The sequence below is a fragment of the Nelumbo lutea genome, chromosome 1 (genome assembly GCF_056320005.1).
Source record: "Nelumbo lutea isolate HS-2025 chromosome 1, American lotus-T2T, whole genome shotgun sequence".
Classification (NCBI taxonomy): Eukaryota; Viridiplantae; Streptophyta; class Magnoliopsida; order Proteales; family Nelumbonaceae; genus Nelumbo; species Nelumbo lutea.
In genome coordinates, this window is record NC_142684.1 from 100,643,662 (window position 1) to 100,668,898 (window position 25,237).

Genomic DNA, 25,237 nt, shown 5'->3' on the forward strand with positions numbered 1-25,237 from the left:
CATTTTTTTCCGGCACCATAGATTTATTCTTTATTTTATTGGAAAAATAGAAGAAGAGTTTTGACCAATTAAAAACCCCATGAATTTTGATGAATACCACCTGATTGATTTAACCACTTTTATGATACTGATTCATTGTTTACAAGGTTTTTCGGTATCATAGTCGAACCCCTCCATTGCCTCTTATTGGTCGAATGGGCCCGATGTTGTAATTGGGCAGATTGTTCATGGGCTGGGCTTCAGGTTCGGTCCGGCCCATGAATTGGCTCCTGTTATAAAAGAGAAGGCTTCGAGTTCGAGCCTAAAACTAAAACTCTAAAAGCGATTGGGTGCGCTGCGCTCTTCCTCTTAACAACGTGGGACTTATGATTGCAAATGCAATACCCGCTAATATTCCTCTGATTTGTCTCCGTAAGCCGTCCCGCCTCCGCTTCAAGGTGGTTTGGTGCTCAAGTGCTTACTGCTCATCAAACAGCTTCTCGCTCGGGAAGAACAAGGAAATCGCAGGTGAAAGTGGAGGAGTAGAACGGGACTTTCTCGCCTTCCACCGCCCGACCCACCTCTTCAAAATGGCCGATTCCACCGTTGAAAATTCAAATTCTAGGTTCGCTGCCAATCTTTCTTCTTCAATTCCATCGAGTTATCTTGAGAGGTTGTTCTTAAATTAGGGTTTAGATCTTTATTTTCCGCTCTAATAAGGTTTTCTTCTTCATATTAGGTATCGTTGTTCAGTATCTTTGATGTAACTTCGGTTTGGTTTTCCTTTCTTTTTTCTAGAATCAGGAACTTTAGCTCTGTATCTTGTTATTGTATTTAAATCCAAATGACACATTTGTATGACTCAATGATAAGCTTGTCTCTGCAATCTGATTGCAACGGGGGCTCTGGATTCGGTACTGTTCCTCCTGATTATGCCGAAATTATCGTGGTGCGGCACGGGGAGACTATGTGGAATGCTGATGGAAGAATTCAGGTTTCCTTTTTCCATTTGATGTGTATCATCTGTTAACCTTGGCACACGTATCGGTTGCCTCTTATGCTTTAAACGCACATAAATTGATTTTGGTTATGCATCTTTTACCCCCAAAATAACTGCATAACTGCCTTATGCATCACATTTTCTTGAGAAGGTAATTCCGTGATTATGTGTTTCTCTTTTAACTTATTTGAATGGGAAATTAATATTCTCAATGTCTCCTGCACTCCAAGAGTGTTATTTACTTAGTTACGTAGTTACGTAGTTTCCAAAAAAACAATTTAGGTCTACTTCGTTGTATCATGTGTTCATTAAGAACTATTGCCGAAATGATATAGCTGTGAATAGAAAAACAAGCCTTTATCATCACTTGAATGGGTGCAATCTGATATAGAAGCCGTTAGTTCACCTCGATATGGAAGAATGTGGGTTTGATCTTTTCTCAGTTTTGTTAACTTTCCAAGCGGATTAACATAAAGTTATGCTAAGGTTGATTGACTTATGATGGTTGGCACCTTTTTTATCTGGAAATGGCATGAACTGTTGTCGTGGCATTTTTGTGCAGATCAAGTTGTTTTTTTCCCATGGGGCTACACAACGGGGGGTAGCCCATCCCTCAAACCCATAAACCTCCCCAACCCAGGTGCTGGTGGGATTCAATCCCAAGTCTCCACTACAACCAGCAGGAGACCTTACCAACCAGTCGGTTGGCACCAGGGGCGGAGCCAAGTATATTCCCCCCCCCCCCCCCCCAAAAATAAATAAATAAATAAATAAATAAATACTTCAATGTCCCACTAAAATGTTAAGCATCTCCTTGAATTCTTAAAATTAAAAAAAAATATTCTTTATTTTTTTCTTAAAAAATCTGTAATAGATCCAAACCTTTCTACCCAATTTCTCTCCAAATCCTACCTCATCTACTCCCTATCTCATTTTCTTGTTCAACTTGGTCCCCCCAAAAGAAAATTCCTGGCTCCACCACTGGTTGGCACCTTGCGATTAAGTTGTCAATATCCAACATATCACATTATTTTAGATGCCATTCTTGAAATAAATCTATAAAAAAAAAAATATTTGCCTCATATAATCCTAGGATCACATTTTTATTAACTAATCCAAAGTCCAAACTTAACTCATTATATTTCCCATTAATCCTATAATAATACCCACCATTTTCAGTATTAGGTAAAGGCATGCCTCAAATTAAATGAAATACAATCCTTATGACAGTGGGCAATTTACATTATTAATATAAATTTGCATTTACAATTCCTTTTTTTCCCAATTCACACTGTGCATCACTACATACTCTTTTAAGACTATAACCCTCATAAAGGATACATCACAACCATGCTATACTTAGTATATTCTCCATCTTGCATTTTGTATCTCATGTTCCTTTTTACAGTTGTGCCTCAATCTCACAGTGATTTATTTATTTATTTATTAGGGACACCTGGACGTTGAATTAAATGAGGTTGGGAGACAGCAAGCAGCTGCAGTAAGTTATATCTCTTACTTATTTTCTACAAATATACTTTTTTCCCTGTTGAATCTTGACATGCGCTGCTTACATTGAAGGTTGCTGATCGACTGTCTAAGGAATATAAAATTTCTGCTATTTATTCCTCTGATTTGAAGCGAGCACTTGAAACTGCACAAATTATAGCAGGCAAATGTGGTTCTGTCGAGGTATGAATCATTAAGACGCTTTCTCAAGCCAGCATTCATGTGTTATTACTGATACAAATTCAAAGTTATACCAGCTGAATGCATGTTGATGCCAATTTTCATTGCAGAAGTAAAGAGGTATAAATATCTGGAATCATCTTGATGGACTGCATTTTCTTAAGCTAGATTTTACATATGTTTTTCTTTCTTAGTAATTGATATTCATAATCTATTCATTCCTACTCTATATGCATTCACTTATTTTCATTTATTGCTGGAAAGACCAAAAATCAATCAATTGCAATTTTGACTCTTTTCCTTTTTTTGTTGTTTTTTCTTTTAATTTGTGGCAACTGAGAGGGCTTTGCAAATCTGCTGTTGTTATTGTTATTATTATTATTTTTTTTAAATAAAGTAGGTCAGCTTATTTCACCCATTTAATTGGACAGTTGATTGAATTGTCTGATATCTGCAACAATGACTATGTAATTCAGGGTTTTAATTAAATATTCTATACACATCTTTTAGTATAGAGTTTTTATTTTTTATTTTTTTTTATTTACATGCAGGCTTCTTTTTATTGGTTTATGGTGGATAATAAGAATTCCTTTTAATAAGAAAAGCAGGCTGTAGTTCTATACATTATATCCTTTCTTATCCACACATTTGCTTTCTCAAATTTACGTTGAATTTGATACTGCTATTATATGGGTGCACTTCTGCATTATCCAATTTTTGGAAGGATGACATTTGATTCAAAAGTAACTTTTTAATCAAACCAGACAATCTGGTATGATATGAGGCTTTAGGCTTTTCAAAGAAAAATCCCCACGTTCTTTTGTTTTGTTTCAAGAGAACCTTCCCTGCAAAAGATGGAAATCCTTCTTGTTGTTTCTTGCATTCTATGATTCCTGCTATTATGGACTAAAACTAAAAGAGTGAACCTATGGACAATAGAGAGAGTGAAATCTGGAAAAAAATGACTAAATCTCTCTCTTGATATTGTTGTTCATGATGGTTAGTTGGATTCCTGTTGTCATTAAGACATACTTGTGTGTTCTTCGGTTTTTGGGAATTTAGTTGCTTGCCTACCTTTTGTTGTAATTTCTTTTTCCTTTTTTTTGCATTGATGAAATGTTCTTGTTTACCATAAATTGAATATATGGATGTCAAAGGAACATGTATATCTAGGTTGGATGAAGATAGAACTAGAGTTACTTTAGGAAGAATCTGTTGGTTTAGAAAGTTGCTTCAAGAATAATGTGCTGACCTTGGAATTTATTTCTTCTATGGCTGCATTGAGTTTTTTCCTTGGAGTAGTGAAAAATGGATCAATTTGAATATTTTATTACCTGCAATATGTTACATTTTTTGTTTCATTCAAAATTTTATTCATGATAGGTCATACAAGACCCAGGACTGAGGGAACGACATCTTGGGAATCTTCAAGGTGTAGTATACCATGAAGCTGCCAAGTTAAAACCTAAGGCTTTTCAAGCATTTATATCTCACAAAACCAATCAAGAAATACCAGTAAGTTTTTTTTTTTTATCTTTTGTGATCTTCTTATTCTAATTTATACACTCCTGGTTGGCAGTTAATCACCTATTCAAAAATAGGCATATGTCTTCCTTTTTTGATTCAGACTTCCTATTTGTAAGGAATTTATAGTCTTTTTTTTTTTTATTTTTTTGGAGGACTGGAAATATGTGGATATCCGTTTTCCTGCTGTACAGTTTCTCATTGTACAGAGGCTTATTTGTATTTTGGCTTTTGATATTAATGAATTACTTTACCTTATCCTCAAAAAAATAAATTATATCATTAATCTTTCAGTTATTCAAATAGTTGCACAAGTAAATGACTTGGGGTATGTTCCAATTACCTATGCAGCATTTCTACTTGGAAAATGAATCAGATGATGCATAACAAAATTAATCCATTTAGCCTGAATTATTATTATAAAATATGGATACAGTAGTATAAACATTCTCCTTAATAGTTTACAAAGACTTTACTTCTAGTTGTCAATTAATTACTTTATAATCATCCCATTCAGATGTGAATTCAACCAACTTAGTTTGAGACCTGAAATTGTAATCAAATTTCTCATTGAATGGTGATATATTCTGTGGTAGAGCTCTAGAAATGTGCTACTCCACTTATGGTCAACAGTTTTTAAAAATATTGAAAAATTTTCTTTTCATCATATTGGGCCAAAATGGGCCACTACCTAATGTTGGTCTTGGCTATCCAGGGTCTTGGGAGGAGGGGATTGGATATGGACCTAACTGTATTAAAATGTGGATGATTTACAAGAGGGAGGACAATAAAGCCTTTACTATTTGTGAATCACACTTTACAAAAACAGATATGAAATAAAGTATAACATTAGTATCTCACTATATGCCTTCTCAATTCTGATCGAAGTTAGTTCTACACATGCATCCTAGTCCTGTAGTAACTATAGAAATGTAACACAGGAGAAAATCAAACCTATGATAACAGCAAATATCATTCTCGTTCATCATTCATGTTACTACAGCAGTCCAAGAATGCAAGAATAGTGGCTAACAGAGAAAATTGATATCTGCAATAGAAACCACCCAAGTTCTCTGGTTGGGACTCCTACTTAATCCATAGATATGCAGCAACCAAGAAATGGACTAACTTCAAGAATAACTTGAAATCCACTCCTTACGAAGCTAGGATTCAACATATACAAAAGGCAGCAATATAAAATAAATCGAAAACTGCCAAAAGATTGCTAGTCCTTCTACCATTCATAATTAAAGACTATAAATTAATAGAAGAACTTCAAGGTCTAGTTGTCATTGAAAACTACAAAACTTTGTTATGTAGATTCTTTCTTCAACTTCTCATCTCGATAACTCAAAAATTATGAGTTGACTTCCTGGATCTGCCATGACTAGAAATCATAGCGATTGGAGAATATTCTCAAATGGCTTCTCAGTCTCAGGTATTTTGGAGACCATATATGGAAGTATGTAATTGTTTGATAGCTTTTGGATGCCCAGTCTCTTATTAGCAACCTAATATCTTGGCATCTCCCATGAATGGATCTTGATGCATTTTACCAAAGATTGTTGTATTCCTTTCCTTCCACAATCCCCACATGACAATAAAATATTTTTTTATATGATAAGACAGATGCAAGTATCTAGTCCACCCCTCTCAATGCCCCATATAGCTAGGACCAACATTGGGTAGTGGTCCTTAACAAGAGAGATGGCAAGGGATTGTTTATTTACTAATTATCTTTAACAATTTACAGTATAAAATACTTGCTTCACCATGACACTCAGCCAAATGCCTTTTGAAGACATCTAATAAAACTAGAAAGCACATAAAAAAACTGGTCATTGTATAAGGATGACAAGCAGAAACTAGAAAAGGTCTGAAGCTTGAGCATTCCATAACCCTCTTTGATGGACCCTTTTACTTGGAGATCAGATCTTTGATATTTCGATTATGTTGTGATGAATCCAGGAAAGGAAAATAAGAAACCAGATTAGGAAGAGAAGAAGAAATTAGGTTTGAGAGAAATGTATCATGGGTAATAGTGTGCTGTCCCATCATGTGTTGTTACAGGTGGGACATCAATGAAAGTAAGTGTTGATATAGGTGGGGGAAATCCCTTTAAGAAGGGAGACTCTCAAAAAAGGGTGGATGACACATGCTGGGACCTTCATGGAAAGCCAAAATGGGCTTAGGAATTAAGTAAAAAACAAGGTTCAGATCTGAATAAAAAGTTAGGGAAACAAGGTTCAAGAAAGCTCACTATAGTAAACATGGTTACTCAGGAGAACCAACCCTCAACTACTACTACAACTCAAACATACACCTCTAGTTCTGACCCTAGGGAGGATATCATTAATTCCTTTTGTGACCATTTAGAACTTTATGGTATGACAATTCGTCAGATGGATGCTCCTCCTCCATCAACTTTATATGTGTCTACATCAGGTAATTCTACCACATCTCTCCATGTATCGTCTCATTCCTTTGACTCTCCTTGGATAATTGATTCTGGAGCGTCAAAATATATGACTGGTAAGTCTACTTACTTTCAGACCTATCATCTTCTCTTTGGAAGAGACAAAGTGAGACTGGCTGATTGTTCATTCTCTACCATACCTGGTCAAGGAACTATTTCTTTTCCTTTTGGTTCTACCATTTCTAGTGTTTTACATGTTCCGTAATTCCCTATTAATTTGTTTTTTGTTAGTAGTATCACCAATTCATTAAACTGTTTAGTAACCCTCTTCCCTTATTATGTGATTCAGGATTTGGCCTCGAGGAAGATGATTGGTAAATGACGTATGGTGGATGGTGTCTACTTGTTGGAGAATAAGGCTGGTCTTGCAGTCACAAAGTTCAAGAGTCAGGCCTATTTATGGCACAGTTGTCTTGGTCATTTATCATTTGATTCCTTAAAGATTGTGTTTCTAGAGTTGTTTAAGTCAATGCCAATGTCAAAATTGATATGTCAAACTTGTCAGTTGAGTAAACATTGTAGAACTCATTTTTCTTCAAGGAATAATAAATCTAAATTTCCTTTTCATATTGTTTATTCTGATGTTTGGGGCCCAATTACTTTATCATCTGAAAGTGGCTACAAGTATTTTATTACCTTTATTGGTGACTACTCCAGGGGTGTATCCCATGCGAACTAGGGATGAAGTACCAAAAATTATCCAAGATTTCCAAAGAATGATCTTCACCTAATTTCAAATCGAAATCCAAATCTTCTAATCCGATAATGCCAAAGAATATTTTCATAATAATCTCACAGAGTTCTTTGTTTCACGTGGATCACTCCACCATAGCTCCTGTGCCTGAACACCACATCAAAATGTTGTAGATGAAAGAAAGAACTGTCACCTTCTTGAAGTGGCTTGGGGATTATTGATTCATATGATTGTCCCCAAACATTTTTAGCTTGAAGCTATCATTTGTGCTGCTTATCTCATTAATCACATGCCCTCTCAATGGTTAGAGTACAAAGCCCCACATCAACTTCTGTTTCCCAAGGCTCCTTTTTTGTCTATTCCTTTCTCTGTGTTTGGTTGTAATTATTTTGTCCAAAACTTGTCACTCACTTGTGGGAAATTGGATCATTGTGCTATTCCTTGCATCTTCTTAGAGTACCTTACAACTCTCAAAAGGGGTATCGGTGCTTTGATCCCGTCTCTCAAATATATCATGTTTCTATGGATGTTCCTTTTTTTGAGAGTGAACATTTCTTTATTGTTTCTCCCCATGGGGAGTGTAGGCATGAGAAAAAGCAGGTTCAGCTTCCTCTTTTGCCTCAGATTCAGCTTCCTCCTCTTCCTGATCCTCCTCCCTTCCGTGTTTTCTGTCACTGTCACAAAGGCCAACCAAGTTCAAGAGTTGTGGAGCATCTAGAATCTGTATCACCAAAGCCAATAAATTCTCTAGGGATGGATCCTACCCAGCCAAGTACCTTAGTTCCCATTGACATTTCTAACCCTATTGCTATTGATACCTCCAGTGCTGATGATCTTGACCTTCCTATTGCTCACTGGAAGGGTGTTAGGTTTTACACCACTAAGCACCCCATTTCCCATTTTGTTTCCTAAGAAAACATTTCACCTTCTTTTTGGGCATTCCTCTCTTCCATTGACAGTGTCCCTATTCTTACTCTTAAGAATGTGGCAGAAGCTCTCTTGGTACCTAAATGGACAGATACAATGAAGGAAGAATTAATGCATTACATAAAAATGGTATATGGGAATTGGTGGATCTTCTTGAGGGGAAGGAACCAGTTGGACGTAAATGGATATTTACAGTAAAACATAGGGCTGATGGCACAGTGGAGTGGTATAAAGCTCGTTTAGTGGCAAAAGGGTTCACTTAAGTGTATGGGGTGGATTATGTAGAAACTTTTGCACCTGTTGCTAAGATGAATTCCATTAGGGTTCTTTTCTCTTTAGATGCTAACTTCGATTGGGACCTTCACCAATTGGATATCAAGAATGCATTTCTAAATGATGATCTTGAAGAAGTGTACATGGTACAACCCCCCGGTTTTCGGGTTCAAGGTAATGAACAAAAGGTATGCAGGTTAAAGAAGTCATTATATGGCCTGAAACGATCATCAAGAGCTTGGTTCAACAAATTCCAGGTAGCTGTACAACAAAAAGGCTATAAGCAATGTCAATCTGATCATGCATTGTTTGTGAAAAGAGGGGAAGGGAAAATTACAGCCCTAATAGTGTATGTTGATGATATAGTTATCACTAGTGATTGGAAAAATGAAATTCAAAAGTTGAAGGGATTCTTTGCTATTCAGATTGAGGTGAAAGATCTAGGTCCTTTGAGATATTTCCTTGGAATCGAAGTTGCTCACTCACAAAAGGGTATCTTCATTTCGTAAAGAAAGTATGTCTTAGATTTGTTATAGGATATAGGAAAATTGGGAGTGAAACCTGTTGATTCCCCTCTTGATCTTAATCACAAATTAAGTGATTGTCAAGGTGAATTCATCGAAGATGTGAAGCAATTTTAGAGGCTTGTAGGAAGACTGCTATATCTCTCCATGACTCGGTCAAACATTGTTTACGCAGTGGGTGTTCTTGATAAATTCATGCCTGCCCCCAAGACCACCCACCTTGAAGCAGCTGAAAGAATTCTCAAGTATCTTAAGAAATTCCCAGGTGTAGGTTTATTGTTCCAAAAGCACGAGCATTTGAAGGTTGAAGTGTATACTGATGCTGATTGGGCAAGATTACTGGATGATAGGAAGTCTACCAACGGCTACTGTATCCTTGTGGGAGGAAACCTAGTCACATGGAGAAGCAAAAGGCAGAATGTGGTGGGTAGGTCTAGTGTTGAAGCTGAATATAGAGCAATATCTCATGGAGTGGCTGAAATAGTGTGGCTAAAAAAATTGTTGAGTGAATTGAGATTTACAGTTAATGGACCTATGACTTTATATTATGATAACAAGGCAACCATAAACATTGATGCTAACCCAGTATTGCATGATAGAACCAAGCACATTGAGGTAGACAAGCATTTTATCAGAGAAAATGTTGTCAAAGGGAAAGTGTGCACCCCCTATGTCAGGTCTGAAGATCAAATTGTGGACTTCTTCACAAAAGGGTTACATCATTTGTGGCATAATGATCTATGTGACAAGTTGGGCATGATTGACATCTATGTCCCAACTTGAGGGGGAGACAAGGAGTGTTAAAAGGCTGTTCGTCTTTTGTTTTATTTCTGTTTAGTATTGCAGGGGTACTATTGTAAGTCCCCTTCTTTTATATTATGTTATGGTCGCCCTAATATAAATACCAAAAAAGCTGGTGCTGCCAGCACTGAGTTTTGCTCACAGATCTCTCTTTTCTCCTCTTCCTTCTCTCTTTTCTTCACTTTCTCTTCTAGATAATGGTCTCAATAAGAAAACAATATACAATTTGCACCATAGAAACATAAATGTTTTAACTGTTAAAAGTACTAAAGATTTTTACATGCTCTTTCTTGTTTCTCTGCTCTCATTTCTTTCACATGATACATTTGGTACCATCAAGGCCATTCTATTTATTTATTTGATAGGTACATTGAGGGAATAGTTGTTAAAGCTTCACTAAGACACCGACCTAGGTGTTGCTTCAATGAGGAGCACCTAACCTAAAATAAGGGCAGCCCATTTTTTTTGATGAATAATAATAAGTTTATTGATTCAGAAGCAAATTAGAGTGAGTTCATACATCATCCCAACGAGAGGCGCGAGCTGCAGCCCCTCCTTGAAACTTACAAGTAAACTAGGAAAGAAAAACAAGAATCACAACTGAGTCCAAAATTATTCTTCCCTATTTACCCCTTGCTTAGCTAACACATCTGACAAAGTATTTGCTGATCTCCCCACCCACTGTACAGTGACCAACATATTCCTTGTCAATCAACTAAATTTCTTCATTTTATTCTTGTATCGCCACATAGCCTCTTCAGAATTTTTCAACCAACCCACCACCACTTTGCAAATTGGACCCTTTGTACAACAGCTAAAAGTTCTACCCTGATTGAATTCCCAATTCCCAAAGGACCTGAGTAGAGCAACAAAATCTCTCCCTTCTCATTTCTCAAAGCACCCCCCACTCCGGATAATCCTGGATTACTCATGCTGCTTCCATCAAAGTTCAACTTAATTGAGTCTTCGGGTGGAGGAGACCAGCTTGTAATTGATTTGGCCTTTAAAGATGAACACTTTGCTACTGCTGACCAATTTCTCCAAATGTCATTAAAGGAGAATTGATGAAAGATTTCCAAGGTCTTCAACCAATGTATTGCCCTGTTTAACACACAGTCTTTCAAATCTTGGCTGTTCTTTTCCTTATCTTGAAAAATTTTGAGATTCCTTTCTTCCCAAAGAGTCCAAGTCAAGGCAGCACGAGCACATCTCTACATAATTCTCCCTATTTTTGTAGGCCAATAAAAGGTAGAATGGTTGAAGAGCATGTGAACTTCTGCTGGTAGACTTCAACTACCCCCAAACAACGAAAGTAGCCAAGCCCAAAGGTCTACGGAAAAGGGACAAGATACTAATAGATGGTAACAATCCTCCCCATGAGCTCTACAGAGGATACACCAATTAGGAGAAATACAGAGAAAAGGTCTTCTCTTTTGTAGGTTGTCTAAAGTGTTTACTTTCCCATGGAAAACTTCCCAACAAAAAGCCATAATTTTTGGGGGAACTGGCCTACACCAAATTTCTTTTGACGGAAAGGGTTGGTGAGTAGGAAGTTGAGAGATGGACTTGAAAAAAGAAGCACAAGTGAAGGTTCCATTGGATATAGGAGTCCAAACCCTCTTATCTGGCTTGGAGGGATCCAAACAAACCTGATTAAGACACCCAAGCAACAAAGAAAGAGACTCAATTTCAGCATCCCTAAGTCCTCTACAAAACCCAAAATCCCAAGTAGGATCTAAGGGTGTTCCCAAAGGTGAGACAAATTTTGAGACCACCTCTTTTTTGTACAAAGAAATAGAAAAAAGCAAAGGGAACAAATCCTTTAACGGTGAGTCTCCTACCCAAATATCCTCCCAAAAAATGATAGAGTTGCCAGAACAAACTTCATACCTGATAAAATTGAGGAATTGAGGAAAGGTGTTGTGAATAACTTTCCAAGGTGCTGCTAGGTAAGCTTGCCTCGATACACCAGCATCCCATCCATTCTCTGACCTCCCATGAATGCTTCCCACCACCTCATGCCACAATCTCTCTCTTTCCAAAGGCCATCTCCACAACCATTTCCCTAATAGAGCTTGATTCTTTCTAGTTACCCTCCCAATTCCCAAACCCCCCTCTTCTTTACTTCTGCACACAATTTCCCAATTAACCAAGTGATCCTTTCTCTCTTGTCCCGGCTCCCATAAGAAGTCTCTCATCAACTTCTCCAGCTTCCTAGCTTCCCTAATTGGTATCCTAAAGACAGATAAATAATAGGAAGGTAAGTTAGCCAAGGTAGCTCTTATTAGGGTAATTCTTCCTCCTAAAGAGATATAGTTCCTCTTCCATGAGACTAATCTCTTCTCAAACTTTTCTAACACTGGGGTCCAAAATCTACTCTCCCTAGGATTTTCCCCTAAAGGAAGCCCTAAATATGACATAGGCCAAGTAGAGGTGGAATACTTAAGACACTCTGCAATAGCCTCGACCTCCCCTACCTCCAAATTTATACCTGCTATGCAACTCTTTTCCAGATTTATTCTCAAATTAGAGGCACTTTCAAATCCTTTTATTAGCTCCTTTAGGTTTGCTACCTTTTCACTAAGACCTTCACAAAAAATCATTAGGTTGTCTGCAAACTGAAGGTGGGTGACGAGAACTTGGTGTCTCCCTATTCTCCAACCCCTAATGGCATCTTTGCTGTCAGCCTTAGTAATGATCCTACTAATCACATCAGCTACTAAGGTAAAAAGGAAGGGTGAAAGTGGATCCCCTTGCCTGACACCTCTGCAAGCTGGAAAAAAGTCCCTCACCGTACCATTTACCAGAATAGAGTAGTGACAAGTACTGATACACCCAAAGATCCAACTACACCACTTGTCCCCAAATCGACCATTTCGCATAACCTCCAATAGAAACTCCCAGTCCACCAAATCATAGGCATTTTCAAGATCCAATTTACAAATGAATCATTTCCTACTAGACCTTTTCATTTCCTCCACACACTCATTCGCAATTAAGATCAGATCTGTTATTTGTTGCCCTTGAATGAAAGCCCCCTGAGTTTCACTAATGATGGTAGGGAGGACTGTTTTGATCCTCAATGAGAGCACTTTAGCCAGAATTTTATAGATGCTTGTCACCAGACTAATAGGCCTATAATCTTTTGGGTGGTTGGCATCATTCTTCTTAGGTATAAAGGCCAAAAAAGTGGCATTAATTCTAGGGCTTATAGTGTGATTGTCTGCAAATTCCTTAAAGACTTCAGCTAGATCCTCTTTCAACACCTCCCAACAGTCTTGATAAAAACCCATTGTAAAGCCATCTGGACCCGGAGCCTTGGATCTATCCATTAGAAAGACAACTTTCTTAATCTCTTCTTCCTTGAAATCCCTTTCTAGCCACCTTGCACTCCTTCATAAATTCTTGGCCAATCCACCCTTTCCATGATTGTTCTCTCACTCAAAGGCCTTCTATAAATCGATTTGAAGTGGTCCACAAATTTTCTGGCTATGTCATCCTGGTTGGTAATCACCTCCTCTCCTATCTCTAGCTTGGTCACAAAATTCTTTCTTCCTCTCCCATTTGCCAAATCATGGAAGAATCTAGTGTTCCCATCGCCTTCCTTAATCCACTTGTGTCTAGATTTTTGTCTCCAACTGATTTCTTCCCACAATAACACTTCTTCCAACTCCTTTTTTAATTGTCTAACACTCTGTCCTCCTCTGTCAGCCCATTGTGAGACTCCTTTACATCCAAATTCTCTATTCGAGAGATTAGGCCCAATTTTTGCTCCTCAATTCTACCAAACTGATCTCTATTCCATTCTTTTATTTTGGCTCTCAACCTTTTTAATTTCTTATGGAACTTGATCCCCTTCCATCTTACCCCCCTCTCCTCCTCACCCCACCACTCCTTCACTTTTTTCACAAAATCTGGATGGGTAAGCCACATATTTTCGAATCTAAAAGGTTTGGGTCCTATAGGAAAAGACTCGGTTCCTATTTGGATAGGGCAGTGATCGGAGGTGACCCTAGGTAATGCCCTAGCAACCAAGTTTTCCAAACTATTCTCCCAGGCAAGGTTAAAAAGGAATCTATCCAACTTCGAGCACAAAGGGGTTTCCTGAAGGTTGGACCAAGTGTAACTGGCTTGCAACAGAGGTATTTCCTTCAGTTCACAATCTTCAATAAAACCATTAAATTTCCTCATGCTTGTTGAGATTGCTTGTTGGGGATTACTGGTTTCATCAGAGAATCTAATAACGTTAAAATCCCCGCCCAAGCACCAAGGACCATCCCGTAGCCCCTTGATTGCATATAGTTCCTCCCACATCTCATTCTTCTCTCTATAGGAATTAGGGCCATAAACATTGGTTATGACCCATACACACCCATTTTCTACATTCTTGCACTTAATGGAAACTGAGAATCTGCCCATCAATTCTTCCACTACTTCCACCACATGCTCCCTCCACAATGTTACAATCCCCCCCGAGGCTCCCCAAGAAGGAGACGAGTTCCAACCTAAACCTCTAGACCTCCAAAAACTCCTAACCCATCTCCCATCTAATTCCACCAGTTTGGATTCTTGTAACAGCACAATATCAGGTTTTTCCCTTCGGAGTAGGTCTTTGATTGCCCTTCTCTTCTGTGCACTCCCTAACCCTCTTACATTCCAGCTAATAATTTTCATCGATACAAAATAGCAAATGAACCCAATAAGAGGCCATATTCTCCTCATTTTAGGCCCTTCCTCCTATCCCCTCTACCACTGAATTCTAAATCCCCCTCAATGTCTGAAATTAGCCTTTCCACTTTAGATCTTTTTTCTTATTTGTTCCTCTTTTCCCCCCTTCCCAATTTCTCCATCCTTTCCAGCCAATGTTTGAGAAAGAATTTTACCCTTCTCATACTTATTTTGGCTACATCTTTCTACGAGTCCTTCCTTTTTATTTTGTTCCTCCATTGTACAGATTAACTCCCAAATTCTATCCGCCTCCCCCTTACTACTTCCTTCCAACACCCTCTCTCCTCCTTCCACTATCACCCTCTCTCTTGCATCAGAAACTCCTGGATGGGAAGCTGGGATATCTGTTACAGGCATAGCAAACAAGTCAATACCTAAAACAGAATTGACACCCATACCTGATAGAACGGGGGTAGGACTATAATCACTGGAAATGACTTGCTGAGAGGTGGCAAATGGTTTTAAAGCCTTTCCCCTTTTTGGACAAGGTTGTGAAGTAGACATGGTGAAAGAATCACTTCCTGACGACCTACCCACTTGGAAAACCTTTCTCTATGTTTCTGACACTGGAATACCCGCATCCATCCTCATGGCCGATTCTTGTCCCTCTCCACCAACATCTTGTAGTTCATTAGACTCAGGGTCAGCTCCCTCGACAAAGGAGGAGTTTTCACAGTTTTAGAACCCATTTCTTCACCATTCATAGTCTTCCCGCCACCTGCCTCTTCAGTCTCTTCCTCTAAAAACAACAACTCTGTATGCAAACTTTTTGTTTCAAGAAGATCATTGTTGCTTTTCGGAGACAAACTTCCCAGACTTAGCGTTTCGTCTTTATCAGAATCGTCATTGCTGTTTTGTTCACTCAACCAATCTTCAAGCCTTGTTCTGTTCTCATCACTAGGCTTTAGGTATCTCGGGTTGCGCCTATCTGGTGAGAGACAGTTCGCCAGGTTGGAAGGGACCCATTGTAGAGAGCCTCGAGACTGCGAGTCTTGAGACTTTTTTGCGCTTGATCTGTTCAGTCGAGAGGAAGGGTTTGGGGTTGAAGAAGATAGACGCTTTATCTCGTCTATCAGCTCATCCCTCCTCCCAGTCACGTGCTTACTTAACTTGTCCCTCGGCTCATCTGTCTTATAATGGGCCTTGGGCTCAAGACTATAGGAGCCCAACTCCTTTACTTGAGAAGCCTTCTCCGGCCCACCATAAAAGGGATCCACTCGATTGGGCCCTTCTTTTCGTCCCACGTGACCACTTAAAGAGTCATGCCCCCTATTTTAATGGTCGAACCAGCAACCTTCCCCGTCTGAGATTGCTGGTTCAGCCTTCTCCCTTTCGACACTAGAAGATTTTTGTCTTTTTCCCCTAACACCACCTGCGCAAAGGACCTACCATTTGTCATAACCTCTTCTTGCTTTCTCCAGGTTTGACCTTCCAACTGCCCCAAAGCTTTTTGGCTTCCCATAATTTGTTGGCCCTTTTTAGTGAAACACCCCTTCCCATTTGAATTACCCAATCTCACAAGTCCATGTAGTGCTTCTTGTTCCTCCTCCCCTCCTACCAAACGAGCCTCCTTCCACAGCCCTGCTTCAATGGAGGAAGCTAACCACACAGAGACAAAGCTCCCCTCTGTTCGTACCTCTACCTTTCGTAGAAATTCTTCTGGCTTCACACCACTTAGCAGGATTGCTACTGAATAGAGATCGCCCCAGAAGGCACCTTTCAAGATTCCTCCACACAACACAGCTATAGACTCTGCTATTTCTTGTTTCCATAGATGGAATGGCAAGCCTATTACACGCACCACCACACCATCTTCAACAAAAAAATCCTTGGAGTTGGATGTTGGATTCCATTTGAAGACTGTGAATGATCCGAACTCAGCCTGAACATTGATAGCTAATATTTCCAAATCATTCTCTAATGGATCTAGGATGGCTTTACAATTATCGAAGGGGGTTACTATGAAAACACTCTTCAACTTCAACCTGGTTGCCAGTAAGTCAGCTACCCTCCTCCAATCATTAACCTTTTCCTTGGCTTGTATCACAAACCTACTATCCCACTCCTCTCTCTCTAGACCTCCCACCATTCTGCAATGGCCTTTTGTTTTTGCCATGACCACTGGCCATTGTCGTACCCTGTTGTTACTGAGATAAGCCTTCTCCTCCCTTATGGAGGCTTTTTTCTCATTTGCTACTCTTTGAGCTAAGAACTCTTTGAGCAACCAGTCAACTTCCCCCCAGCCTTGGTTCTGTTTTCTTGCTGGTAGACACACCAGTTGCCTTTGTCCCTTACCAAAAAATTCAGCCAAAGCTATGAAGAACCCCTTTCTATTCCTCTTACATTCAACAACATATCTTCTCCCTTCTAGTGTACTAAAGTCCTGCCAGTTTATCTGCTTACCTTTTGAACAGGCTCCAGCTACGAACTTTCTTAGCCACTCGATCACTTCTAATCCTTCCAGCAATATTGTACCCTTTTTCGCTTCCCTTACCTTCAGGCTTACCTTCCCCTTGATTCTCATCTCTTCAAACAGGAGATTTTTTGCTTCTATCTTCAAGGATCTCCTCCACTGACCTGCCTGCACAAACTCCATTCTCTCCTTGGCTTTTTGTACACCTCCAAGGTATTGATTTTTTGGAGTGCCACTTCCTAGCAAAAGGCCTGAATTCTAAGGGCAGTCCATTGCGAGTTCAAATCAGTCCCCCCACATCCCCTAGCACATCCCCGCCGTGTATTGGGAACATCTCCCGATGATAACATCATCATTTTTGGGATTATCATCGGCAGATGTTCCCAATACACGACGGGGATGTGTTGTGGGACGTTGTGGGGGGTGATTTGGTCTTGCTCATTGCACGAGGCTCTTGCCAATGCGGGGTCTGGGAAGGACAGATGTACATAGCCTTACCCCTGCACATACAAAGAGGCTGTTTCCAAGATTTGAACCCTAGTCATGTCACAATGGAGCAACCCAGCCGCTGCACCTACATGGTGTCTTATTAGTATGAATATTGATAGGTGATACATCCTATCATTATTTATGTTTTGTTTTAGGATTTTATTTTTGAAATACAAAAGACCTAAGGGCTTTGAGGAGAGAGAAAAAAGAAGTGAAGGGCAAAAAATAAGGGTCCCTTAATTCTCTTTTTCTTCCTTTTCTACAATTATTAATATCTATTATAATATTGCTAGCATTGTGTTTTTAATATTTAAATTCATAGTTTTGAAATAGTAATGTCCTTCAAATGTCATGATTTTATATTTTTATCATGTTTTGATATGGAATTCATTGATGCTTAGTAAAGATCATTGCTATCTTTCAATTCTTTTTTTTTTTTTATCAATAACACTTTCATTAATTCATCAGTAGAAAATTTACAAATGGAAGACAAACACACTTATCTTCCAAGAGTCACAAAGAGCTTCAAGAAAGGAAAAAAGAAAATACAAAGACACTAACGTTACAGCTTAGCCCAAAACAATGAATCCCTTTCTGCCCCATGTTTAGCTAAACCGTCAACTAGGGAATTAGCTGATCTTTTAATCCACCATGTCTTAACTTCCATCTCCCGCACCGGCCACTTGAATTTCCTCTTCTCATTATTATACTTCCATAAATCATTTTGATATTTAGTCAGCCACCCTATAACCACCTTTGAATCCCCTTCAATTATAAGTTTCTTGATGTTCAATTCCTTAGCTTTCCGGACTCCTTCCATAACTGCACAGATCTCAGCTCTAAGGGAGTCACCCACTCCAATTGGGCCTGAGAACATAGCAGAGATGACCCCATTTTCATCCCTAAAAACACCCCCGATCCCCGATTGTCCCGGGTTTCCCCTACTACATCCATCAAAGTTTAATTTCAAGAATCCACTAGGGGGGGGGGGGTTCCAAGCCACACTCATTACTGACTTGGTCTGCGTGCAATTTGCAATTTCACCCCACTTCCTCAACATGTCATCCAAAGTGTAATCTGTGAATATTTCCAAAGATTTCAGCCATTGTACCGCCCTAAAATGTATGATAGCCCTCAGATCTGTTGTTCCTCTCTGAGTTTCTGAGAATATCCTGGAGTTTCTTTCTTCCCACAGTGTCCAACATACTGCAGCCCTTAGTCCTCTCCACATTGTCCTTCCCCTTTTTAACCGCCACTTGAAAAAGGAAGGGGAGAAAAGGCCCTACATGTCTGATGGGGGATTCCAACTACATCCAAATAAGGAGAAAGCCCAATCCCACAATGACCTCGCGAAGTGGCAAGACACCATTAGGTGAAAACCAGTCTCCCCATCTGCTTTACACAAAACACACCACTGAGGTGACAAGCAAGTATTGGGTCTCTTCTTTTGGAGTAGATCACCAGTGTTAATTCTTTCTAGATAGGCTTCCCAACAAAAACTACCAACCCTAGGAGGTATAGCTCTGCACCAAACCTCACCAACAGGGAAAGGGGACAAGGTAGGACTGGTGGACTGACTTAAGACTTTGAAGAACAAAGCACAAGAGAAAATGCCATTGGGTGTAGGTGTCCAAATTCTAGAATCCATCCTAGTGGGGTCTAAGACAACGTTATCAAGAAGTGCAAGAAGGCTCGAAATACAGTCGAAGTCTGAGTCCCTCAAATCCCTTCTTAGACCCAAGTTCCACCCAATCCCAGAAGTGGAAGAGGACGTGGTGGTGAAAGACGAGATCAGCTCATTTTTCAAATCAGAAAGAGCATACAAAGACGGAAACTGATCCTTTAGAGGGACGCTCCCCGCCCAGGTTTGTTCCCAAAATTTTATGGAGTTACCGGAATTCAAGTCATACCTGATATTAGGGAAGAAAACTGGTAGTAGGTCATGAATGGCTTTCCAAGGAGAATTGCTTGTGATCCTAGCTCTGATTCCAGCATCCCATCCATTGTGCTCTAACCCATGTATACTTGCCACTATTCTAGCCCATAGCTTCTCCTTCTCCATAGGAAACCTCCACAGCCACTTCCCTAACAGAGTCATATTCCTTCTCCTAATACTCCCAAGCCCCAAACCACCACACGACTTACTCCTACACACTATTTCCCAGCTAACTCTATGATCCCTCTTCTCCTCTCTCGGCTCCCACAGGAAATCTCTCATTATCTTCTCTAATCTGTTAGCAATCTTCATTGGGATTTTAAACACTGACATGAAAAAGATGGGTAAATTAGCAAGCGTGGCCTTAATTAGTGTAATTCTCCCACCAAGAGAGAGGTAGTTCTTTTTCCAGGCTACCAATCTTTTTTCAAACCTTTCCATCATCGGGTTCCAGAAACTCTCTCTCTTGGGATTATCACCTAATGGTAATCCTAAGTAGTTCAAAGGCCACCCCGAAACTTCACACCCCAGCACTTCAGCACTCTCCCTGATCTCTCCCTCCTCCAAATTCACCCCCACTACATAGCTTTTTCCAAGGTTCACCTTCAAATTGGACATTTGCTCAAGCAGTTGTATCACCAACTTTAAGTTCCTGATAAACCTCACATTACCTCCTTCACAAAACAGAATCGTGTCATCAACAAACTGTAAGTGAGTGAGGGGGGTTTCCACCCTCCCAACCCTCCAGCCTCTAATGAGCCCCCTAGAATCTGCTCTGTGAATCAGTTTCCCCAAAACCTTTGCAATTAGTATGAACAAGAAAGGAGAAAGGGGGTCTCCTTGTCTTATACCCCTACTGGCTGGAAAGAAATCTACCACTCTCCCATTCACTAGCACTGAATAATGACAATTTCGGACACAATCCATGATCCACTTACACCATCTAGCCCCAAACCCGAATTTAGTTAAAACTTTCCTCAAGAACTCTCAATCCACCAAGTCATAAGCCTTTTCCAAGTCCAACTTACAAACCACTCCCTTCTTCTTACCCCTCTTAAAGCTCTCCACACTCTCATTAGCAATTAAAATCTGATATGTAATTTGTCTTCCACTCACAAAAGCTCCTTGATAGTGTGCAATGATATCTGGCAGTACCTTCTTCAGCCTCAAAGACAACACTTTTGCAATGATCTTATACAAGCTATTAACCAAGCTTATTGGCCTAAAATCCTTCGGGTGGGATGCGTCTTTCTTTTTTGGAATTTGCTAATTGATACACAAAACTAAGAACCTAACCTGGAAGTTAGATTCTTTTCTTTGTCAGCATGTCACCTAGAATCACCTATATGCCCCGACAACTATGATTGAAGTAGTTAATTGTCTTTACCTAAAATCAACCACGTTGATCAGAAGTTTGGAAATCTCTCTTTCAGAGATATCCTGTCAGCATGTCACCTAGGAATGAACTAGTGCCCCCAAATGAACTTGGGTTGTGCTGTTATGCATGGACCATGCTGGCTTTAGTTAAGGTTAAAAAGCAATATATATTGGACAATTCCAAACTATAACAAGACCAAAGCACCTCCCCCATGGGTATATACATATAAAAGTTAAAATTTCATTGAGGTGCAGCCTCACACTTGAAGAAAAAATAGCAAGATATTTACAACTGTGCCCGAAACAACTGATCCCTCATTACCCCTTGCTTGGCTAAAGAATCAGCCAAACCATTAGCTTCCCTCCCCACCCATTGTATAACCAGATTCATATGTTGTGTTAGCCATTTGAACTTCTTCATTTCATCTCTATAGCACCATATTGCTGATTCCGGATTCTTTTCCCAGCCCACCACCACCATGGAGTCCCCTTCTATCACCAGGTTCTCCGCATCCATTTCTTTTGCTATCTGGACAACTTGTAATACTGCGTACAACTCAGCTTTCAACAAGTCTCCATTCCCCACCTGTCCTGAATAGAGTGCTATTAAATTCCCTTGTCTCTTATGGCCCCTCCAATTCCAGAAGGACCTAGGTTGCCTTGACTACTTCCATCAAAATTTAGTTTCAAAAAATCTTCAAATGGAGGCCCCTCCAAGTCCAAGGCCAAAAGTGTTGCTTTGGAAAGGGAGAAGTGTTAACTTCTAACTTCTAATGAATGTTCTTTTTTGTTTTTTTTTTTTCACTAAGGGTGCAACTAGAGTGGGCTCAGGTTGATCATTTCTTAAATTCCAAAGCCATCTTTGTTGGTTGTGCCTGGCGCACATGTTTTGACCTTGTGTCAATATTCAGACGTCTCTCCTGATTCCATTGTATTAATTCCACTTCATACTCGCAATATGCTCTTTATGGTCCCGGTTCATGATTCAATTGCTGTGTATTTAGTTATTGAACCTCAATGTTTATGTTGTTATGTGATCGCAGCATAAAAGAAAGTCTGAATTTTCCATAGAATCCAGCTCAAAATATTTGATCTTAGATGCAATTGCACCTTGTTTTCTTGGTGAAGAGGTAGTGCGATTCCAGAATAGTGAGAAGAGAAGGAGGAGAAGAGAGGAGAGAAAAGAGAAAAAAGATTTGAGAGGGGAAAAAAGTCACCTGGCGGCGCCAGCCTTTTTAATATTTGTACTAGGGCGACCATACAGAAATTAAAAGGTGTAATTACAAATGTTCCCTTGTGGCACTAAACTGAAAAATAAACTAAGTTATTCAACACACCTCTACTTTTCACAAAAGATGTGTCCCATTTATTCAAAAAGGGTTATGCCCTAATGAATGTATTTTTTATGAGCTCAATAAACAAGTAAAGTTTTGTTCTACAGATAACCTCTATATCTCTTAGGTGTGAACTAACACCTCAATGATCCACTTGGTTTCTGCTATTATAAATGAACCATCCCCTGGATTAAGAGCAAAGCCATGAGTGGACCAAACTGTCAGAAGAAACATATAAAAAATAACTGTTTTATAAGTATAAAAAGATGCATGGAATTATCCAGGAACTGCCTGCCATGCAACTTGTTCCTTGAGGCACCATATGCTACTTGATTATTTTCCACATGTATTAGTCAGATCCTGGCACACTTAATGGAATCGTATCTAATCCTTGAGTTGGCTTTCTCTGATTTATAATATTCAGGGTGGTGGAGAAAGTCTTGATCAACTTCATCAACGATGCACATCTACCTTGGAAAGAATTGGCAGGAAGCATAAAGGTATGGTTTCTTCACAGCTGCCTCTTTGAGAGATTTCTTGGGCAAAAAGAAACATTTACTTGTTCAAAAGTCACTGGATGAATCAGAAAGTGCTGCAAACTATCCTTTAATCGAGCCATCATGTATCACATATGATTCTATATGGCTATTTCATTTTCCTACCTTCTAATATATAATACCCTGTCCTTATAAAAAAATATACAATATCTTGTTTTTATCACATCATGAAGAATGCAACTGTAATTGGAGATTTGAAGTTAGTTATAAGCCGGTTGCGAAATGAGGATTGAGTAGGTGGAATTTGTTGGTTTTGCCCAGCATACATGTTTTGGAGTAAAACCGATTCCTCCTAAGATTGGTGTTTGTTGTTGGGGAGCATTTTTTAAAGCTAACGGTGACCCCCCTGCCAGATGTACAAAGCTTGTTTGCTTCTACTTTCTTCAGCTGGTTGTAAAAGTAGGGAAGAATATTTCAGAGGTGCACAAGAGTTGCAGTTTGGTGGATAATTTGGGGAGAAAGAAACTTGAGAGTTTTTTCAAAGTAGAGAAGCCTTACTTGAAATTATTACCATCAGGGTGGTACATTGGGTGAAACCCTTACTCCTTTGAGGATATAAATGCTAATGGCTTGCATAAGAAGTGGAAGGAGGCGGCAAACTCAGCTCCTCATGCTGCTGTTATCAGGTGGTCTTGGTTCCTGATGGTTGGTTGCTTCACTAAGCTGAATTTTGGTGGTAGTAGTGAAGGAAATCCTTGTCCTTCAGGCATTGGAGGGGTTTTTAGGAATGATGAAGGAAGAATTCTTGCCTGTTTTTTCATGTCCATTTGGTGTTGGTGATTCTTTGAGGGCCGATGGAAGGTATAAGGGCCAAGGAGTTGAATGTTTGGAAATTGATTATTGAGGGAGATTCAAAGTTAGTGATAAGCTGACTGCAAAAGGAGGGTGTGGATTGGTGGAATTATGTTAATGAAAAGAGGAAATTCAAGTGGAGAGTTAAGAGAATTTGTCTCTCCCTTTTGTGATTGTATTGTATATTCTTTCTATTAATCTTTAATGAAGTAATTCAGTTATTGATAAAAAAGAAGAAAAAAGAATCCAAAAGTTCTAAATTAGGCAGATATATTAATATCATCCAAGTACAAAAAAGAATGTTTCAGTATGATGTGATATTGTTCTGGCAGGTACTCCATGTTAGAAATGGATCCCTGCCGGAGTTGTTAGGAAGTTAGGATCAGTTTTCAATCCAAAAGTGGAAGAGATGTATGTTGGAACTAATCTTCAATGCATTAATTTATCTAAACTAGATGGTGCCTATGTCAATTAATTAGTGCCATGTTTTGCTTTTCATTTCTCTGAGTTGCTTTCTTTGTCAGAGTCCAAAAAAATGTTTGTAGTTTAAACTTTAAACTTACCCTCAAACTATGATTGAATAAGCGCATGCCATTGCTTATAATTGAACCTAGCAAAGCCTTAACCAACTATATATGTGGTTGGCTAACAAGTCATGAGTCCTGTTTTGCCATTCCACCCTATGAAACGACAACTCAGGTTCATGTTCATAATGGCTTGGCATAAGTGATACGCTGGCTGCCAGTCTGACAAAAACCTCTTTTGTTGAGGCATGGGAGTGGCAGTGGGAGAGCAAGACAAACTCAATATTAGAAGAGTTGCATCTATAACTTTTCTAGTTTAAGAACAATTGAAGTTTGTACCATAAACCTCTACCATTCTGCCAACCCTTCATGATTTCTTTCTGTATGCATGGCCATGGAAGTTGGATAGTCATAAAAATCTTTGCTGGTGCTGTTTGTTTGGAAACAATTATGGTTATTATTAACACCACTTATTTGGTATTGTCTACCGCAGGAGATAGAGTGGTCGTAGTCGCTCACGGAGGTGTCATCAGATCATTCTACAAGAGAGCTGTCCCAAAGGGACCATCTTCAGGGAAGATACTAAATACGTCTGTTAGCGTATTTCACCTGTCAGACAGGGAGGGTTGGCTAATAAAATCATGGGGTGATGTGAGCCATCTTAGCCAAACAGGGTTTCTCCAGAACGCCTTTGGAGGTGACAAAAATTCAGGATGATTCATAAGCTACTAACTCTAGGGTTCTATTTGATTTGATCCGAAACTGCGGACATAATGTCTCTTTCACTGTGTTTGTGTGCAGATTTATCACCCAAAATGCCACTCAGCCATTAAGAAACCAACAATGATGAACTTATTCACAACTAGTCAAAGCTATAAAGTCATTCACTTAAGCAGTTCAAATGGTCCCACGATGTCATTAAACTCGGGAGGCTTAAGATAAAACCCTTTTTATTCGGTAAAATTTCTGAACATTGGGAAAAAGTTACGCAAGAGTAGAATTTTCACCAATTAACATGGTCATTAGGCGTCTGTTTTTCACTAATTTTCTTTTAGTTTGATAGGAAAATCTTTTTGATGTCTGCAAAATTATTTCCACGCTTATGAAAATCCAATGTTAAGGCATATAAGAGTAGCATAAATATAGTTAATTGATGATTGAGAACATTAAATTTCAGATGCTTTTTTGGTAGCCCATCCC

General features: G+C 39.2%; 1 protein-coding gene across 1 annotated transcript; it reads left to right on the plus strand.

Moving 5' to 3' along the window:
* The first annotated feature begins 296 nt into the window (after window positions 1-296).
* LOC148876426 (Phosphoglycerate mutase family protein) lies at window positions 297-24,939 on the plus strand. Its single transcript, XM_088966807.1, has 7 exons — window positions 297-604; window positions 853-973; window positions 2,430-2,480; window positions 2,561-2,671; window positions 4,052-4,183; window positions 22,589-22,664; window positions 24,531-24,939. Exons 1-7 carry the CDS (start codon window positions 366-368, stop codon window positions 24,752-24,754), a joined length of 954 nt encoding a protein of 317 aa, XP_088822933.1. The 5' UTR covers window positions 297-365; the 3' UTR covers window positions 24,755-24,939.
* Window positions 24,940-25,237: the final 298 nt, after the last annotated feature.

Coding starts and splice junctions, on each gene's coding strand:
- LOC148876426 (XM_088966807.1), top strand. CDS start 366: ATGATTGCAAATGCAATACCCGCTAATATTCCTCTGATTTGTCTCCGT. Junction 605..852: donor GTTGAAAATTCAAATTCTAG/GTTCGCTGCCAA, acceptor CTCAATGATAAG/CTTGTCTCTGCAATCTGATT. Junction 974..2,429: donor ATGCTGATGGAAGAATTCAG/GTTTCCTTTTTC, acceptor TTTATTTATTAG/GGACACCTGGACGTTGAATT.